We start from the raw sequence: 18,369 nt of genomic DNA on the forward strand, positions 1-18,369 counted from the left end.
GGTATGTGCAATACTCAGGGCTGAGACTAAAAAAAAAGTCACTGTCAAAATGCAGTCAATAACAATACTGAAGAGAACTCTATAATGGAGCATTGAAGAAATGAAAAGTAAATTATTTTTAAATTGTGTATCAGCGCTTAAGAACTGCAAGGGCCTGGCACCATCTGGGAACAGAAATCATTGATCTGCATTATGAAATAAAAATCTAACACAAGACATGTTGAATATGTGTTCTCTTTACTAAAGAACAAGAAATATTTTTTTTTCTCAGTATTTTTATTATTTTATTATTTACTAGGAAAAGGCAACAATCTAAAGTTCACTATGTTCAACTCCATAAGTTATCTTTACGATTTACTGTTGTATGAATACGTGCAAGTTGAATTTATGGGTTTTTGTTGTTCAGCTACTTATGCAATAGACTTCTTATCCAATAAGTTTCATTGATTGGTATCCTACAGAGATTACACAGGTAACCAAATACAGGACCTGTTTTAAGATCTGCAGTGAAAACTAAGAATCTCCAACAGTGTGTTGGAGCAACTGGAACTTTAGCAAGCAAAAGATGTGATAGTATAAAACAGACAACTTTTTTGTATTCCCAACATTTCCATTTATATTCCATATAAATTCCAACATAACGTCAGCCTACTTTTTGTTATTAGTTACTTTACAATCAGAGGCTTCTTATTCTGATGCCGCTTCCTAAAAGTGTGGTTTCTTGTTTTATTATTAATAATATTATTATTAATAATAATAATAATAATAATAATAATATTATTAATATTAACATCTAAAAAGCTAAAAAGTCACATAAAAAATGTAAATAAAGAAAATGTTTATATTTTTACACATTGCCTGCATCAAAAGAGGGTATTTACCATAAGCCATTCTATTTTTACAAATATAAATAACACTTTATGTAAAAATATCTGTTTCCAAAAGAAGGAGATGAAGGACATCAAAAGAGAATATACAAACAAATAGTGAGAAAATCTGGTTGACATGGAAATGAGGGTGGGAAGATTTATATATTTAAAATAAAAATATGTCAAATGTATATTGATGTGTATTTACACATTATCTAAATTTAAATGAAAAAATATTGACTGGATTATGCTGATATTTGTTTATGAAAAGTAGGAAGTAGTCTAGTTAGATGGGTATATTTAGCATTTTTATTTAAAAAATATCATGCTTTTCTATTAGTCTAGAAATCTTTATACATCCAAAATCAAGTGATAATATAACAACTTTTTGCTACAGCAAATCACATCATGAGAACTCTGGAAGGCAAACATTATGCAAAAGGATTCACTGTTGAAGTATTCTCTCGCTATTTATATCCAAAGCAGGCTTGATCTTCCTTCAATGACCAGCAAGTACTGATCATGTCAGAAGCAACATTTGCATGATGAACTATGGAAAATCATATAATTCTGGGATTCATGGGATGGAATGAGGTGAACTCATCTCTGATCATATAAGTAAGTGAAAATTTTTAAAAAAAAATCTATTTACCTATCACTATTAGTTTTGAATCATATTCTAAGATAAGAATTTTAGAATAAATTTAAAGCAGCACAAATATCACACCAGGTAGTACTTGGATTGTTGGAGAGTGGAATCTGGAGACTAGAACAAAAATGTTGCCTTTAGAATAGTTCTTCAGGTTTACACAAGGTAGCCAAGTCAGCAAAGAACAAAGGCCAGTGAGCCATTGATGAATAATTTCTGTAGGTACTGTAAGAATGTTTTTGTAATGGGTGTCCATAGCTCATGTTGGGCTGTCTCAAATTGTCACCCAAAAACTGCATTGTAAACCAACAAAAGTATCCTAAAAGGTGGTACATTATGTATAGAAACACTTGGAGAAAATTATGGTCAAAAGGTTGGTAAACATTTTGCTAGGATGAAATGGCCCACATCAAAAAACATCAAGTTCCAAGAAGAGACCAGTAAAGTGAAGACTCTGGTGGAAAAGCCAATGTCTGTTCGTCATATTTTTCTGTATTATCCCCCTTTTGGTGGCAGGTTATGTAATGGGGTGTCCAAGACAGGTCAGTTCTTTTAATCCTTGGAAATGTAACCATATTTAAAAAAAAAAACTTGATAATTATTGACTCCACTTAGGCTGGACACAGATAATGTAGACACAGATAATTCTCAGGTAATACGAGCCTCAGGGCTTGTCTCGGACAAGAATCTGACATGCGTACAGTGGCTGTCCAGCGACTTTCATGGATCCTTTCTGGCGGATCCATGAATTACGGAAGATGAATGACCACAATGCCAGTGAAGGGAGGAGAGTGCAGCGGGGTCCTGGTTGCTCATTCTCCCCACTCCATAGAACAGAACAATGCTGTATGTAAAGGGCTCATTCATTCATCTTTCAGTCTATTGATTGTTGAGCGGTGAAAAGTCAAGTGTCATTCCTCAGTATTTGCTAAAATATATCAACATTTTCAAATAAAATCCAGTAATGCCAGGTGTGTAAATTTCAGATTTTCTATGTATAATGAAAGTCAGGGGTTCCACTTGTCTTTAATTTTTTAAGACACAAATATGAATACATTGAAGCGGGAGAGCTGGTTCTCCATTTGGGTGAAACAAATGATATGGTAATATTAATGAGTTAAAAAACAGAAATAGATATTTTGTGGCTGTAAAGATGTCAGTTCCTAAAATCAAAGTATCTAAGTGGGTTCTGTACAACCTGATGAGACTTTTGGAAGCATCAAAAAGTCATACACCAACAAATGTTATTTTCCAAAAAATCCAATCATTTTTCAGCTATTGTATTATTTGAAAAACAATATTATCATAGCCTGTTTGTGTATATAAATATTATATACATATGACCCCGTCATGTAGGAATACTGTGCACTGTATTATGCTTCCACAAATCACCTTTTGTCCCTCCACTTTTATTAAGCAAAATAACCTTTATATAATACAGATAATCATATGGTGTTGCAAGAAGGGAATAAAGGCACTGTGAAGGTTCTTAATGCCTTTCACAGTTCAACGTGTACTGCTTCTTCAGGAGCTTTAGAAGCATGAACACAATGAAATATTCAGAAAAAAGAAGACATCAATATTGATAATACATTTGTACATTTATATATCAGTAAGTGCAAAAAGCCAATGTTTTGACAAATACACTTACAAATTCACCAATTCCATGCAACAAGGAGGAATAAAAAATAAATCTCCAAGCAATGCAGCGAGACAAGCATTACTTGTGGAAACCTTATGGGGCTATAGTATTAGGATGGCAAATAAGAAACTTCTGGTAAACTTTCATTGAAGAATTATGTATTAGAAAAGCAATGGACAAATTCTAATTTAAAATCCATATACTTCAATGTACAGTTCTTTTAAAAGTCATACTAAGGGAAACATTTATTGGAATCAGCTGCATTTTCTTTTTGGTGGCTGTTTTTTGCACCTAAATGCACATTTTAGTTGATAAAGACACCAGAATTTCTAATGACGATAGAATTAGTGACAAAATAAATGTAAGGCCCTGGTCCAGCACCTGTGCTCCCCAAACACCAGTCCCCGAATCTAATGCCACACTCTTAACCTATAGCAAACGTCCCAGCACATAGTTGCCCCCATGACTGTGTGCAAGAGATGGTGTCTGGGAAAGGACTAACAGAGAACCTGGAGCCCACAGATAATTGCAGTAAAGAAGATTCTAGCAGAGGAACTTCCAGAATCTGGAGCCAGAGGTCATACACAAGTAAACTGTCTACCAGACAAGGCAAAGGTCGATCCAGGCAGCATGCAATAGCAAGGTCAGAAACAGGCAGAGTTATACTACAGTGGTGCATCAGCCAGATAAGCATCTTCTAAAAGCACCATTATTGATTTGATTTAACAAACTGCCAGAACATGTGACAAAAATGTATTCCTAGACAACTCCCTATTAAATGTACTTGCTGTGGAATATACTGGTGCTCTAAAAATACTGTTAATAATAACATTTTGAGATACTCCCTTTCTTTTACAGTTTTCTGACAGCTGAAACACAATCAGAGATGACCCTCCTCTAAGGATTAAGGGACAAGTTTAGAAAATATGTTAAAAAAGAGCCAAATTACAATATACACAACACCTTAGATGTCAAATGAAAATGAAATATCAGGTGTAACTTGTAACTAAGTGCATCGGTTACTGGTTGAGAAAAACTGGAAAGTCATTTGGGGTCTTGTAGACAAAGGATAATGACAGGCAAGTTGCACAAAAATATAGGCTGAACAAGAAACTGGTGGTGGAAACCTTCTTTCTAGAGTAGTAAGAAAAAACCCATTTAATATAGAGTATGGATATATCTTGTTGTTGTGAGACAGTGAAAAAGTGAGCAGCGTCTATGGTAAATATAAATTGTGATAGGTTACAGTGACCCTTCTGACTCAAAAAAAGCAGACGTAAGCTTCCCAGAGAAGCGGAGTCTTGAATGTGTTCCGTTTCTTTTGCAGAACCAAAGATTTATAGGTTTGCTTTATGTTGTACACATACTTCATTCTTTCTTGGAGACAACTGACATGCAAACAGAAAAACAATATCCAAAAGTAATCTATATACAATCTATTGTCAATAAAGCTTTATTGAAGAAGAACGGTTAGACAGACACAGGTCCGGGCAGCAGAATTGTAACAAAGGACAAAACAGACAAGTAACAGAATCCAAAAGACAGAATAGTTTTGTAACAGCAGGAACTGTACCAAAGTACAAAAAATATATAGAACCTTTTTGTTTGGGTTGTGTTACAGTGCACTGAGAAGAATTTATTTTATTGTGCGAATAGGTCAGTGGCATTTTTCAAAACTTCAGCTACATCTGGAGAAAAAATGGAAAAGCTAACTCTGGTGGCAGAAAATCGACAGCTGCTCGAAGGATGTTAGCAGGAGCCCACAGTTCCTTACATATCCTTTATCTACTGCATATTTGTCTGTTACATTAGAGTTAAAGAGCCAGACACCTAAAACTGAATAAAATGACAGTACCAGAAAGACACTGGTGAAACAAAATGACTTGCCGCAGAAGTGTTGATGAGTTTTCTGTAAGTGTGAAATAAGGGATGTGGTTTAAAGGCTATTCCAGTTTTTTGATATCACATTTGAAATAAGTAATCTTAATAGTTGAAATACAATTTTGAAGCGGAAAAGTGGATCAGGCTGATTCACCTGTCAGCAGAATTCCCTCTACACTTTTAAAATCTACTGAACCATTTCAATTGAATTTGCTACATAACTGCAGCATGTAATAGAAGTTTTTTTCATGCTGAAGAATGATGTACTTTCATTTCCATAAATCACAATATTAAAGTGACAAACATTTTTAGCAGAAATTCTGTTTAAACAATGAAAATAGTAGTTGGTCTTTTGGGTCTACTTATATAAGCAATGCTTCCACACATTGTAGTTGGCTGAGGACCACAATTTTAAAAGTTATATATAAATTGTTTGCTTACAAATAAATTGCTAAGAAATTATTCAATCTTAGATATTTTTTTTTCTACTCTAACCTTGCACATTAAGTGTATAGAACACAAACTATTTATGATACATACCACAAACTAAAAATTGTGGCCCAGCTGATCATCTCTTAGTTTTAAAGGAAACATAAATTCACAGTCCTTACATGAGGAAATAAGAAAGAGCAACATGCACACACTATATTAGTAATATTTTTTTCTTTCTTTGAAAAGTTTTTGATTATGGACCCTAGAGGAGAAGTAAGTATACATTTGTTTGCAGCACGGTGGCTCAAAGGTTAGCACTGTGCAGCACTAGGTCCCAGATTCGAATCTCAGCCAGGACACTATCTGCATGGAGTTTGCATTTTCTCCCAATGCTTGAGTGGGTTTTCTCCGAGTTCTCCGGTTTCCTCCCACATCCCAAAAACATGCAGTTAGGGTAATTGGCTTCCCCCAAAATTTGACCTTAGACTGTAATAAAGACATATGACTATGGTAGGGACATTGGATTGTAAGCCCCTTTAAGGGACAGCTAGTGACATGACTATGGACTTTGTATAGCATTGTGTAATATGAAGGCGCTATATAAATACTGTGTAATATTAAAATAATATTAATAATTTGCAGTTTCAGGTCTCTATAGCACAATGAAGTGGCTACAAATGACTATTTTCTGAACAGAGCATGAATTGTAGCCACAAGCATTGAGATACACTTTGAGAAACTGTTATTTTGGTGACAGTTTTATGCTACTAAGAACAATTCATAGTTCCTTTTACAAGGTTTCAGTTGGAAATACTTTTCTAGCCTTCTTACTTTCAAATCAGGAGGGTGTCTGCCAATAAAATGAGTTACTCCACCACCAAACATGGAAATTAGGGCATAGACCAGTCATTTGTCATCCAGGGTTTACTGGAACTCGGGGGTTCCTGCAGAGGTGTTAGGGGTTCCTTAATCTATGTTGATTAACCTCCTATTAGAAGTTGCCTGCATAGATATAAGGCCTATACCTGATACAAGAGCCAGCAACATGAAACAAATGATCTACTTGGATATTTTGAAGGAGGGGTGGTCATTCTTCCCACTGACCCCTGACAAATTGGTTTTACTAGGAGTTTCTCTATACCTGAAAAATACTTCAAGGGTTCCTTGGAGGTAAAAGGGTCAACACACGCTTGGCATAGACAATGGAAGAAAAGAATGGCATGTGGATACCCATACTGCAACAGAGAGCACATTGAGTATGTAATATTTAAAAGTCTAAAAATGACCATGCCTCATTCCTTTTATATATGAAAGGAAGAGTTCCAAGGGCTTTTCATAAAGAAAATGTCAAGTCACTGCAATCTAGTGTCTTTATGTCTATATATGTTTAAAGCTTGAAGATTTGGGTTCTATAACTGCTAATTAAATCATATTGATGTTTAAGTTATGTAATCCTAAAACCCAGCTTTTCAACAGTTAAGGTTAAGCTTTTAACGGCTAAAACTTGAGAACACAGGTTTTTTAATGTTTTTTTTCTATGGATATAAGGACATTTTCTCCTATCTATAAAATAAAAATAAAATGGTATTGAATAGAGTTAGATGTGGTTATCCTGAAAGTGCATGTAAACCCTAACAATGAACTTTTCCTATTTGCTTCCTTTTATGTTTAATATACAATTGAAAATGTTTGTTATACCTGTTTGACAAGGCTGTTTGAATGTAAAATAAATAAACAACAGGACTTAGGAGCTAAGTGCATTTCAGACAGATCAGGTAATTTTTGTTGTGCTTACATGGTCTTTGAAGTAATAAAATGCTAGGATATGAGCATATATTGCAGAGATGCTGGTTCTTTTGAATAATCTTTTATTTTTTTATTTTTTCAGCTTTCTATCTCTTCATGACACTAAAATAGCGAACATATACATACATACAGAAATCATGCATATGGCAATGCATAAATAAAATAGAACCAACATGATATATTTAGACTATATTAGCAAGAATAATATATTAAATGCACAGCAATCTGAAGGAGCACTCATGAAAAACAGTTATGGAAAGGGGAAAATGAAAGGAAGTGTATATACCAAGCAGAGTGTGGGAATTAATCAAAGTAATCAATCTCATTCAGAGTATATATATTAGCTGATGCAAAACTAATATAGGGAACACCATACCTCATTTAACAAGTCAACCAAACCAAAATACCATATCTGTTTACATTTTAAAGTGTATTAACAAATAAATGTATGAAACAGATATATGTATAGAAGGAATATATTACATTTATTATTATTGGATTGGATCCTGTCCTTTCATTAAATGGGTACTAGCAAGTAGTAAAATAGTAGACCCACATTGTGAATGAGTGGCATGACGATGCTGCAAATACCGAAAGAATATTTTTATGTCTAAAAAAAATTGAAGTTCATGAAAGGATTTGAAATATCCATCAGAATATTGCTGTTGCAGTTATAATACTGCAGTTTCTCCATTTAGTGAAACCTTCACGTCTTCAATGTGCACCAAGCTTTTAGATACCAAATATAAATAAAATATTTTATGTTTACCTATAGACTAGCTAGCAAACTATTGGCGCAGCAAAGGTAGCTACTGGCTCAAAGTACATAAACCCACCTTGGGTATTCCTTTTGACCCATGTTACACAAGCCTTATAAGGTGCTTACCTAATTGAGTGATATGACACATCCTCCAGCCAAAATTGTCCTTATTCATTTCTCCACAGTGAGGTTTCATAAAATTCAAAAGGCTAGGTTTCAAGTCTAGGGACATCTGAGAGACTTCCCTATACAAGCCAGAGAGTACACTTTGCAAGTATGGCAAGTATGGCACATTGTGGATGTAAAATTTGGAGTAGGCCATATTAACCATGTAATCAGCTAAGGGGGTGGGTAATTTAATTCCGCAAACTAAAATGTTTCTTATCTCCTGAATACTCACTGTGTAGAGAGTTTTCTAACACTGTGCATTAAACACTATACATGCAGATTTATAATGTACCTTAGTAGCGTAGATAATTGAAATTATGAGCCAGAAATAAAATCAAAGTTGAATTAATATGCTTCAAAAAATAAAAATCCCCTTTGGAACATTATGATTAATGCAGTATCACAGCTTCTTCATTTTCCTTACATATCATGACTTTAATACCTTTGCAAGTTGCCATCCTAAACTGCTTTGTTGAGTTTTTTCTTGCCTACTTATAAATCAGTATAAATCCATCTAAAAGTCATTTCAATTATGATTTGCTTGCCAGCCTCTAATGCTCCTGTTTGCATCAAAGAGGAGGCAATTAAAGAACGCTGAAAAGCACTTCAAGCTAACAGGTGCTGCCAGTCAATACTGCAGAGATATCAAGAAGCCTTTGACTAATTAAAGTAATAAGCTAAAAGGAATTTAAAAGGGACTGTCACTACAAACACTGACCATAAGCATTGTATCTAAATTCTATAGACACTATGTGTAATAGCAATATTTAAAGCGGTCTAATATGTCTGGACTGTGTGCCATCTACTAAAACCTTTGAAATCCTTTGAAAACCTTTGGCCGATGATGGGCAATCAAGTCACGTGGACATGTTTCTGCTGAATTCATGCCATTTCTATGTTTGTCCTGAATCCATAGTAGAACAGATATTTCTTGCTTCGGATGATATATAGTGATGGGCAAAATATAACCCCAAGCCTGGTTTCAGAACCACTTGCCATTAGCAGCAAGGTAACCTAGCTGACCTAGCAGAGAACTCATTTCCTAACAAAGAGATGGAGTCATTTAAAATACAACCATATATTAGTGCATAATTCAAGTCCTCTGAATTGGTGCAGTTAAGCAGTATAGCCTAAATATTGTAATCCAATGTTGTATGGTACCCAAATAAATGGTGTCCAGGTAAAAGATAACATGGAGCTGCTATCATTATTACATATTCCGCACTAAGGCCAACCTTGTGTTATAAGGTACCCCTCTATTAGCCATCAAGCTGATGAGTGTCTTTGTACATGAAATTTCTCCATGACCCTAAACACCCTTATAAAATATTTAGGAAAACTGCTGCAGCAGTTGTGTGTAACATTTACAGTGCCTGGCCTTTCCAGAACCATTACATTCTTTTTCACCCTGATATAAAAACAAGAAGTTTTCTATACTACATACAGCTAGAGCAATATTGCCAAATGTGTACAGTTGTCACCTAAGGAATACAAAAAATGATAACACTGTTAGTCAATGGCTGCAGTCGGAAATAAACCATCTAGCCATATTCCTGCTATAATTCAATGGCGTAACCATGTTTTAGGGATACCTTCACTCTTCTTTTTTGATTTATAAAAAATATCTTCAAAATCCTAGAAGTTGGTAAAGAAGATATGGTAAAGTGATTTATTCCCAACGTCCACTTTATGAGCACGTTTAAAAGAGTAACAGAGTTACCAGAGTAACATTATACTATTCCATCTTATAATATGTTTTTTTTAGAACTGTTTTTTAACAAATAGTTGCTTGTTTTATTTTTGGCTTTATGTATTGCTTTTCACCGTTGTTATGCTGTTTTTATTTGTATAAAATTATAATATTAGAAAAAAAATCTAATTATAAATGTAACTTTTTCAAGCTAAAAAAATCACCGGCCAATCTTGAACCCACAACAATAGGTATATGTGATACCGCCAGCATAAAATATCACTGTGCAAAAAAAAGCAATGCAGATTCCTTTTAATTAGGATACACACATACATATTCATTTTAGGCTGGATAAGTGGGCATTTTTGCATGCAGTTTTCCCCCCTGGTAACACCCAAACATGACGCTAAAGCTAGATGACTGAAGAAATGAAAGCCAACAGATGGAAGACAGACAGTGAAGTTTAGTGGGAGAGGACTTGATGATGATTGCAGTCTATCAGTTTTACATAATTTCATACAATGTACACTACTTGTACACTACAAGTACAGGAGAGAAATGTACATGCAGTGACATTTTGATTTTACATTTATTTACCTCCCATGATTGCTTAGTCAAGCATTAATGCATATGACATTCAAAATTAGGATGTTTAAAATTTGCATATTCTACACACATATACATAAACATAATTGCATGTGTAGACAGTAATACACTAGGTGCAGATTAACTTACAATTACAATTGTATTAAATTGTACAAAGTATACACACCTACATTTGTGAAAGCCGACCTAGCTTCAAATATATTTTTCCATGCATGCATGCCAAATATAGAGGAAGTGTGAAAAATGTAGGTATTTATTACTAATTATAATTCTCCACGGTGCAATTCTTTATATTCCTTTTCTGCTATCTTTAGGAATCATCCAGAATCAGCATCCACTTATCTGGACTATGAGGCCACCCTATATATGACACAGTGAAGTAGTCTTTGATAATGGTGACTGTTTTAATTGCTGCTTATATCTTCTTGTCTTGGTGACAGGTGCTCATGTCATCTTTTATCCTTGTGTCACATAGACAGGAAGTGAGGGAAAACTTAGACTGTGATTGACATTTATTGTTACATTTTCAAGCACATGGTATTACTATACTTGTTTACATTATCTTTAGCACAAGTCAAAGTTAAATTGTAAAGTCAATAACCCGATTAGTTTCCATGTAGGAACACATCACAACTTTGATAATTCTGCAATCTCTTTTTCTGTTTTAGAACATATCACCCCTAACCCTGGAGAGGGATGTGTGGACCAACTTTCACTTCAAGCTGAAACCAAATGGATTTCTATCCTTAAAGCTACCTCTCCATTTGTAAACCATATCTCTAAACTGTTATTATTTCTATCACCTCTATCTCTGATGTGAGTCACCTCATACCTCATACCTTTGTTTAGACATGAGTTGACATCATTATGATTTTAGCTATTGTCTACATCCATTGGAGCAGTATAAATCATATTGACACAAATAAGAACAAATTGAAACAATATCTAAAATATTACTATTATAAATAATGCTAATTTGTATTTGTTATCGATCATGTACTGTATTGCATATAACACCTCCTTGAGATAAAAGAGGTATTCATTTATGATATCTATGGACTTAAGAATTCTCTAGCTACGATTTATATATTAATGAATACTGGTAACTATACTAATATGGTACCCAATTTTGACAGGTCATATATGTAGTTGTATACTTTACCCATTTATCACCCTTAACCCTTCTAATGTAAGAGGTATTATGTGTATGTACAGTGTTATTAGGTATTTTAATCTAATTTTTTAAACACAATTTGTATAATGAGTATATATAGTATGGGTCCCATTCTATTTCAGCTTGACTTACTTCGTATATAACCATCCAACTAACTCATATATATATATTTTTATTTTATTTATTTTTTTTATTTACATTGTTAACACCTTTAATAACACATCATTTTTTCATTATAATATAGACATACATATATACACATTTATTCCATTTAAACAACTTTTTCTAATTCATTTTATAATTTGAGGATAAACATTTTTGCTTCTTTATATTTTTTATTTTTTTATTACATAGTTTTTCACATATAAATTGCCTCTCCTACTAATGCCTTACAGGGGACGGGGGCACCCCATAGTGGGTGCTATAAAGGACCCGGTCTCTCCTTTAAAATTCAGGGAGAGCCGGTTTATCCTTCCCTAACCCCTGTTTGATCAACCGTGCTGGGCTGATCAGGACTCGCTGTTTCGGAGCTCTGCCTGGGATGCTATAGCCGGTGAAGGCATCAGAGGTTTGATGTCACCATTAGGGCCCACCCAGCAATAGGTGGGTCCTACACTAGCATCACTATCTAATTATTCGTATAATTGTGCCCATGTATGTGCTCGTGCACGAGCCAAGCCCATGCTCACGTATCTTTATTTATAATTATTTTTTTTTTAAACTTTATTCACCCACCCACAAACAAACTGAAGTAGCCTGTTTTAAATAGTAGCATAAATCAACAAGATAGGCATGGCAATTCAGACATGTGCAGTATACTCAGTAATTAGATTTTAGAACCCATTTAAGGATGAGCAGCTGGCTGTAGCTGTCCTGGTTTGGACAGCTGTCACCAGCTTTTTTCCCCTATACCTCCTCACACATCAGTAAGTAATGATTTTACTAAGACACCTAACCATAAAGTTTCTGTTTAATTTTCCAAAGATATTTAATCTTTTCTCTGTCCTAGTTTATACTCGGAAGCACCTCTCAATTAATCCAAAAGATCTTCTTTGGAATACCCTTCCCTATTTTTGATAGCATTCCTTACACTGCTTACAAGATCCAACACATATCTTCTGAAGTATGTTTTTTTATCTAACTTTATTATTATACTTGATTATTATTATCATATGTGATCATTACTTTAAAATATAAAACAAAACCATTACCATTATTATTTTCTCATTGATCTATCATAGGTTGAAGATTTATAAAAAAATAAAACCACAGCCAGTGTATATATTTAAATCGTAGGTACGCTATTTTGTGGATTAAATGTATATTACATAATTAAGATATATTCTGTGATGCTACAAATATTTTTTTAAATATATTTATAGATACCTCCATCTACTAGAACTGGAATAATTGATAATTATTACATCATTAAGATAGCCATCCAAGTAAGAGTTATATTTCCTAAATATTTTCTTTATCTTAATCCCAATACATTAACATGTTTATTTACACTTGCGATTATTTTTCATATGAAATTGTATAATCTCCAATCAAGTAATTTCCGACTTTTCCCCATTTTCTTGGTTTAATGTACTCTTCTACTTTCTTCTCGTGAGGTCAATATACCAAGTAAGTCAAGACTATTTAGATGAATCTGCTTTTTTTAAAATTGTCAAAATTGTAAGGATACTGTGGAAATTATATACTATACTATCAATAATGTAATTTCTAGGGTCTCGGCAATCCCCTAACGAAGCCCGTTTAGGGCAAAACGCGTCAGGAGAGACCATAAGTACAGTACTGACCCACATCCTGGACTCTTCAGTGAGAGTATTTTAAAAAGTTATGGTTAAACATTGCCATGACTTCTTTTACCAAATATGTTTCTAAGAAGTATATGTTTTAGTAACTGAAATAAAAGGTTTTATGTCATGCTAGACTTATTTTCTGCCATAAAGAGCCGTTATCTTTCCATTTTTTTTTTCTTGTGTAAAGCCAATAAAACAGCCAACCTAAATTAGCAAAAATAAATACATGTTGAAATATAATTGTGGATCCTCTAAAAAGAAACTGTTCACTGCTAGTTTTCACACAATGATAATTCCAGTAACATTTATTCTTTAATAACAAAAGTTCACCGACATGAAATTATTAGAACAATTACAGTTGCAAGGCTGCAGTTCATTGTAGTGGTTTCATTTTTTTTTCATTTTTTATGAAGAACAAATGCAGAACTGTTTAATTTAACCAGACACTTGCTGAGCAATGGAAAACATGTATGGAACCCATCTAAGATGCTGACTTCTCTTACTACAGAAGCAAGCGGAATAATTGCTTGATTTTTTCTCTCTCTTAACAAACTGATAAGATCTGTGGACAACATAGCCAGCGGAGTTGCCTTATTTGAGTTCATACACTTTGATATATTTCTGAACTTTATCTTTAGTGTTAATCTAGGTAGGTTTTGCACACTAATTATATATACATACATAACATTGATCTTTAAATTGTATGCTTTCAGCTTCAACATTAAGTAAAACATTTCAAATTGGTTACACAATCTTTAAACAATCTAACACATTTACAAAATTATGTCGTACAAAGCCTACTTAAAGCGGAAGTAAACATAAAACAAAAAAATCACTTACCTTCCCGCAGATCAGTCTTAGTCCTGCTGATCAGTCTTAATCCCACAGATCAGTCTATCTGTCAGGAGGTTCCTTCCATCGGTCCCGCGTCGTCCCAGTATCTGTCTTTGGGCACTGACATCCTCATCCTCCTCTCTGCTTTCGTGTTCTTCTTCCTGCGTCACCCAATCTGGCACTGTGAGGTGTGAGATCGAGTAAAATAGATTGAGAAAACATTGCCAATCTCAATGCGCATGCTTGAGATCGGCAATTTTTTTCTATTTATGAAAGGGCTCCTTCTGCGCAGATGCTCGGGCATGCCAAGAGCCTCCCGGGATGCGTGATGTATGTATCCTGGGACACTCTGCCTCCGCCCTCAAGAATTAAAGGGACAGTGTTGCACTTTTTTAAAAAAAAAAGGGTGTTGGACATAAAAAAAAGGAACCAAATTTTTAGTTTAAACAAAAGGGTTTTCTACCCTTTGTACATTAACCTTGTACAGTACCCTTTCTGTAAACTAAAAATTCTGAGTTTAGGTACGCTTTAAACAATATGTTGTTTATACCTAAAAGCAGACCTATCACCACATTTGTTACTTTATATAAAAAAGTGTCTTGTTTTAATGTTTTTTTAAAACATTTACTGCAAATTCAAACAGGAAATACTGTATATGTTTTTGATTCAAGCTTTGCATATAATATTGTATCATAAAGAATTTGTATTCCTTTTTTATATATTTGTAAACAGTATTGATGCCTTAACAGAAAGCGAGTTAAATTTTACAGCTGTCCAAAACATATAAGCTGAGCACACGCTTTAAGTGCTTAAGCCCAGCCACTGTCGTTTTGCATTAGGGTGAATGATAAGGAAAGAATTCACAATATTGAAATACAAACAATAAAGCAACATGTATGTGTATTATAGCAGATTTTTACAAGCACTCAAGTTACACCTTAAGTAAAGGATTCATAATATTGTGTGGTGTTAATGCATTAAAGATGAACCTAAAAAATACAGTAGTTTTACTGGAGCTTAAACATACCTGCTTTCTTAATTTGTGCAACGTCTTTCTTCTCAGGTAATACCTTCTCCTTTTCTTCTACTGCTGCTAAAATATATAGAAGTAAAAATTCAGAGCAGACAACTATCAAGTTTAGTTTATGCATGATTGTTTCAGAAAAGTTATATAACCAAACAAGTATATAACCTTATTTCTTCAGTGAGTAAGATTGTACAGTAGAACCTAAAGTATTCGGAACTCAGAAAACCAGAAAACTCAGATAACCGGCACCCAACAGCTCTGCTCTCCTGATTGCTCCTGCAGCCCTAGCGGAGCTGTGGCATGTGTTCTGCATTCAAGAACACATACTACAGCTCTACTAGGGCAACAGAAGCAATCAGGAGAGCAGAGCTGTCAGCAAAGCAGTAGAGCTCCGCTAATTGCTCCGATACGTGATTGGCTAACAAAAATTGGCTAAGAAAAGGGAAACCTAGCCATTCAGCGCCAGAGGTGAATGGAGACAAGTCTAGTTGAATGGCTGGGAAACCTCAATTTCAGAGTAACCTCAGTTAGCCGAAAACTACACTTATCTGGGCCGTGGGTGCCGGATAACCGAGGTTCAACTGTATTTTGCAGTCCTGCCTTTTACTAATTTAATTATTCTGTTCCTACTTGCCTTCTCCATTGATAGACTACTTATATGTTAATGAAGTGAATTTATTGACTATTTACTAGACTTGTATTTTTGTTTTACAATCTTTCTATTTAAAAAAAAAAAGAACTGCCACGTACATTTTCATTAATTCCTAAAGTGAATGTAATCCATAAATGCATCACTGCTTCAAAAGATTTGCCACACCATTATGACCTCTAAGCAGCTTAGTTTAAGGAAGAAAAATGTTCGGATTTGGATATCTGAAACCAAATATACCCAAATGTGCCCTTAAATATACACAGTGGCCAACTAAAAACTTAAAGATACATTTTAATTTATTAGGAAAAGCCAATGGACAAAGTAAAAAGTTATTGAGATTATGGTTGTCAGGGGTTAGGATTACCCCTGATGACCAACAGTCAATTAGAGTAGCTGCAAGCCCTTTATTAAAATATATATCAGACTTACAGTCACTATTTATATTAGTTATAATAAAAACTGGTCAGTTGTGTGCAAATATATTCTTACACAAAACACAAATATACCTTATAAAAGTTCACTCAAACAAGTTCACTCAAAACATATGTTTTGTTTTTTATGAATAGAACTGCATATAAAATGTCTCTGAAAATTTTGTAATAATCCCAAATCTGAACAGCTCCACTAGGTAAAATGATCACTATGACTTTCCCTTAAGACAATGCTAAGGGTAAGTCTACAACATTGCTGTGCATAGCATCCAAAAAAGATATGACCTAACCATGCATAAAGGCTGCTACCAACCCCAACTGTACTATGCAAGAGGACTGATTATGAAACAGGCAGGTAAGATGGCTATATGTGAAAAAAGATTTAGAACACATGTATTAATTGTATATTATGCCAGACTATAATATCACTCTAACGAGCTACCTCTACAGGTAAATACTTTTGTTCAAACCTCACATAATGTGCTTTTATATATCATACCTTCTTTCTTCACCACTGGGACTTCTTTCTTCTCTGGCAGTTTTTTCTTTGGTTCTTCTTTCACTAAAACATAAAACATTAAAATTGGTTTAATATTATTTTTGTCATTCTTTTAATTAATAAGCCTATTAAGATACCCACAACCCAGTTGGTTCCGTGCGGTGATTTACAAATGAGAAAAATAAATATTGTGTTGGTGCTGTGCTGGGCCGTACTGTATTCAACATATTTTGCTTAAAAATAACCTGAAGAATGCACAGTCTTGGCCTTCATATGTAGCCACATAAACCTTTTGCCAGGAATAAGGTTTAAACATAGTGTAGAAATGTGACTTAGTGGCTAAACTGCTTAACATTTCATCTATAAAGGTAGTGATCCCTGTATGGTTCTACTGCAGTCCATAACCACTTTTTGTGATTCTGTAGGAAGCAGAGAACTGTTGTTCAGCTCTATATATGCCTGTTGGTGTACTCCAACAGGCATACACCAAAAGCATATGGAACATACTGTCTTATCCGCTTCAGTAGAATATGCTAGATCTTTGTGTGATATAAATGTTTAATACCAAGCTAATCAGCATGCATGATGGTCATTAAATATTTAGGACATTTTCTGGGACATGGTCCTTGTGGGAACTATTTTGCCATGTAATGTTAACACCTGCTTGACTGTTAATTGTATAACATCAATATTATAATCTGTATTGCTGGTAAAATAAATTATGTGGTTTATAGCCTAATAAAACAATTTACACTGAACAGTTCTTTATTAAATACCAGTTCTTTCAGCTGAGAAATAAGAAAACATGAGCAGATTAAGCTTTAGGTATTGTAGGTTTTACAACCTGTGATTAGATTTTCTGGAACTACCATTGATTACTTGGACAGCAAATCAATGCACTCAGATACATGAAAATTGTCAGCTGTAACTAAATACCCAGTCAGCTGAATTTTACAAATATTGAAATTAGTCTGGAGTCAGTATACTTTTTACAGAACAGTCTGGTTGTATTCTTGACTTCAACCGTTTGTTGCAGCAATACTAAAAGCGTGGTGTGCTTCAAAGCAGCGGTCGCCAACAGGTGGTCCACGAGAAAATTTTGGTGATCCGCGGCCGATGCACCCCCCCATGTGCCCCCTATGGATACAACAAAAGTTGCACTACTGTCCCCCCCCAGGATGTTTAGCAAGCAGGTCTGAGCCTTCGATGGGAGAGTGAGTGGGTTCTGGCATCATCACGTCACTCTGGGGAAAGTTTCTTCTCCTTTGAGTGACACGCAGCTCCCAGGTCTGGATTTCACATCCGATGATGATGTGAGATGCGCACTCGCTTCTACTACACGCCACCGGATTTAGAATTATGAATTAGAATTTAGCGATCCGTGAAATCTAAAAGATTGGTGACCACTGCTTTAAAGTATCAACTCATCAACAAGATTTAA

The 18,369-nt window shown here is 34.5% G+C and overlaps 1 protein-coding gene across 1 annotated transcript in view; it reads right to left on the minus strand.

The window, feature by feature from the left end:
- The window catches only part of TRDN (triadin), a 223,256-nt gene that overhangs the window by 76,441 nt on the left and 128,446 nt on the right, over window positions 1-18,369 (minus strand). The window contains exons 21-22 of the mRNA XM_072410214.1: window positions 16,929-16,991; window positions 15,347-15,412 (exon numbers count right to left, since the gene is read on the minus strand). Of these exons, the coding sequence (XP_072266315.1) occupies window positions 15,347-15,412; window positions 16,929-16,991 (129 nt within the window). The remainder of the gene's footprint in view (window positions 1-15,346; window positions 15,413-16,928; window positions 16,992-18,369) is intronic.

The sequence above is a fragment of the Pyxicephalus adspersus genome, chromosome 4, assembly GCF_032062135.1.
Source record: "Pyxicephalus adspersus chromosome 4, UCB_Pads_2.0, whole genome shotgun sequence".
Lineage (NCBI taxonomy): Eukaryota > Metazoa > Chordata > Amphibia > Anura > Pyxicephalidae > Pyxicephalus > Pyxicephalus adspersus.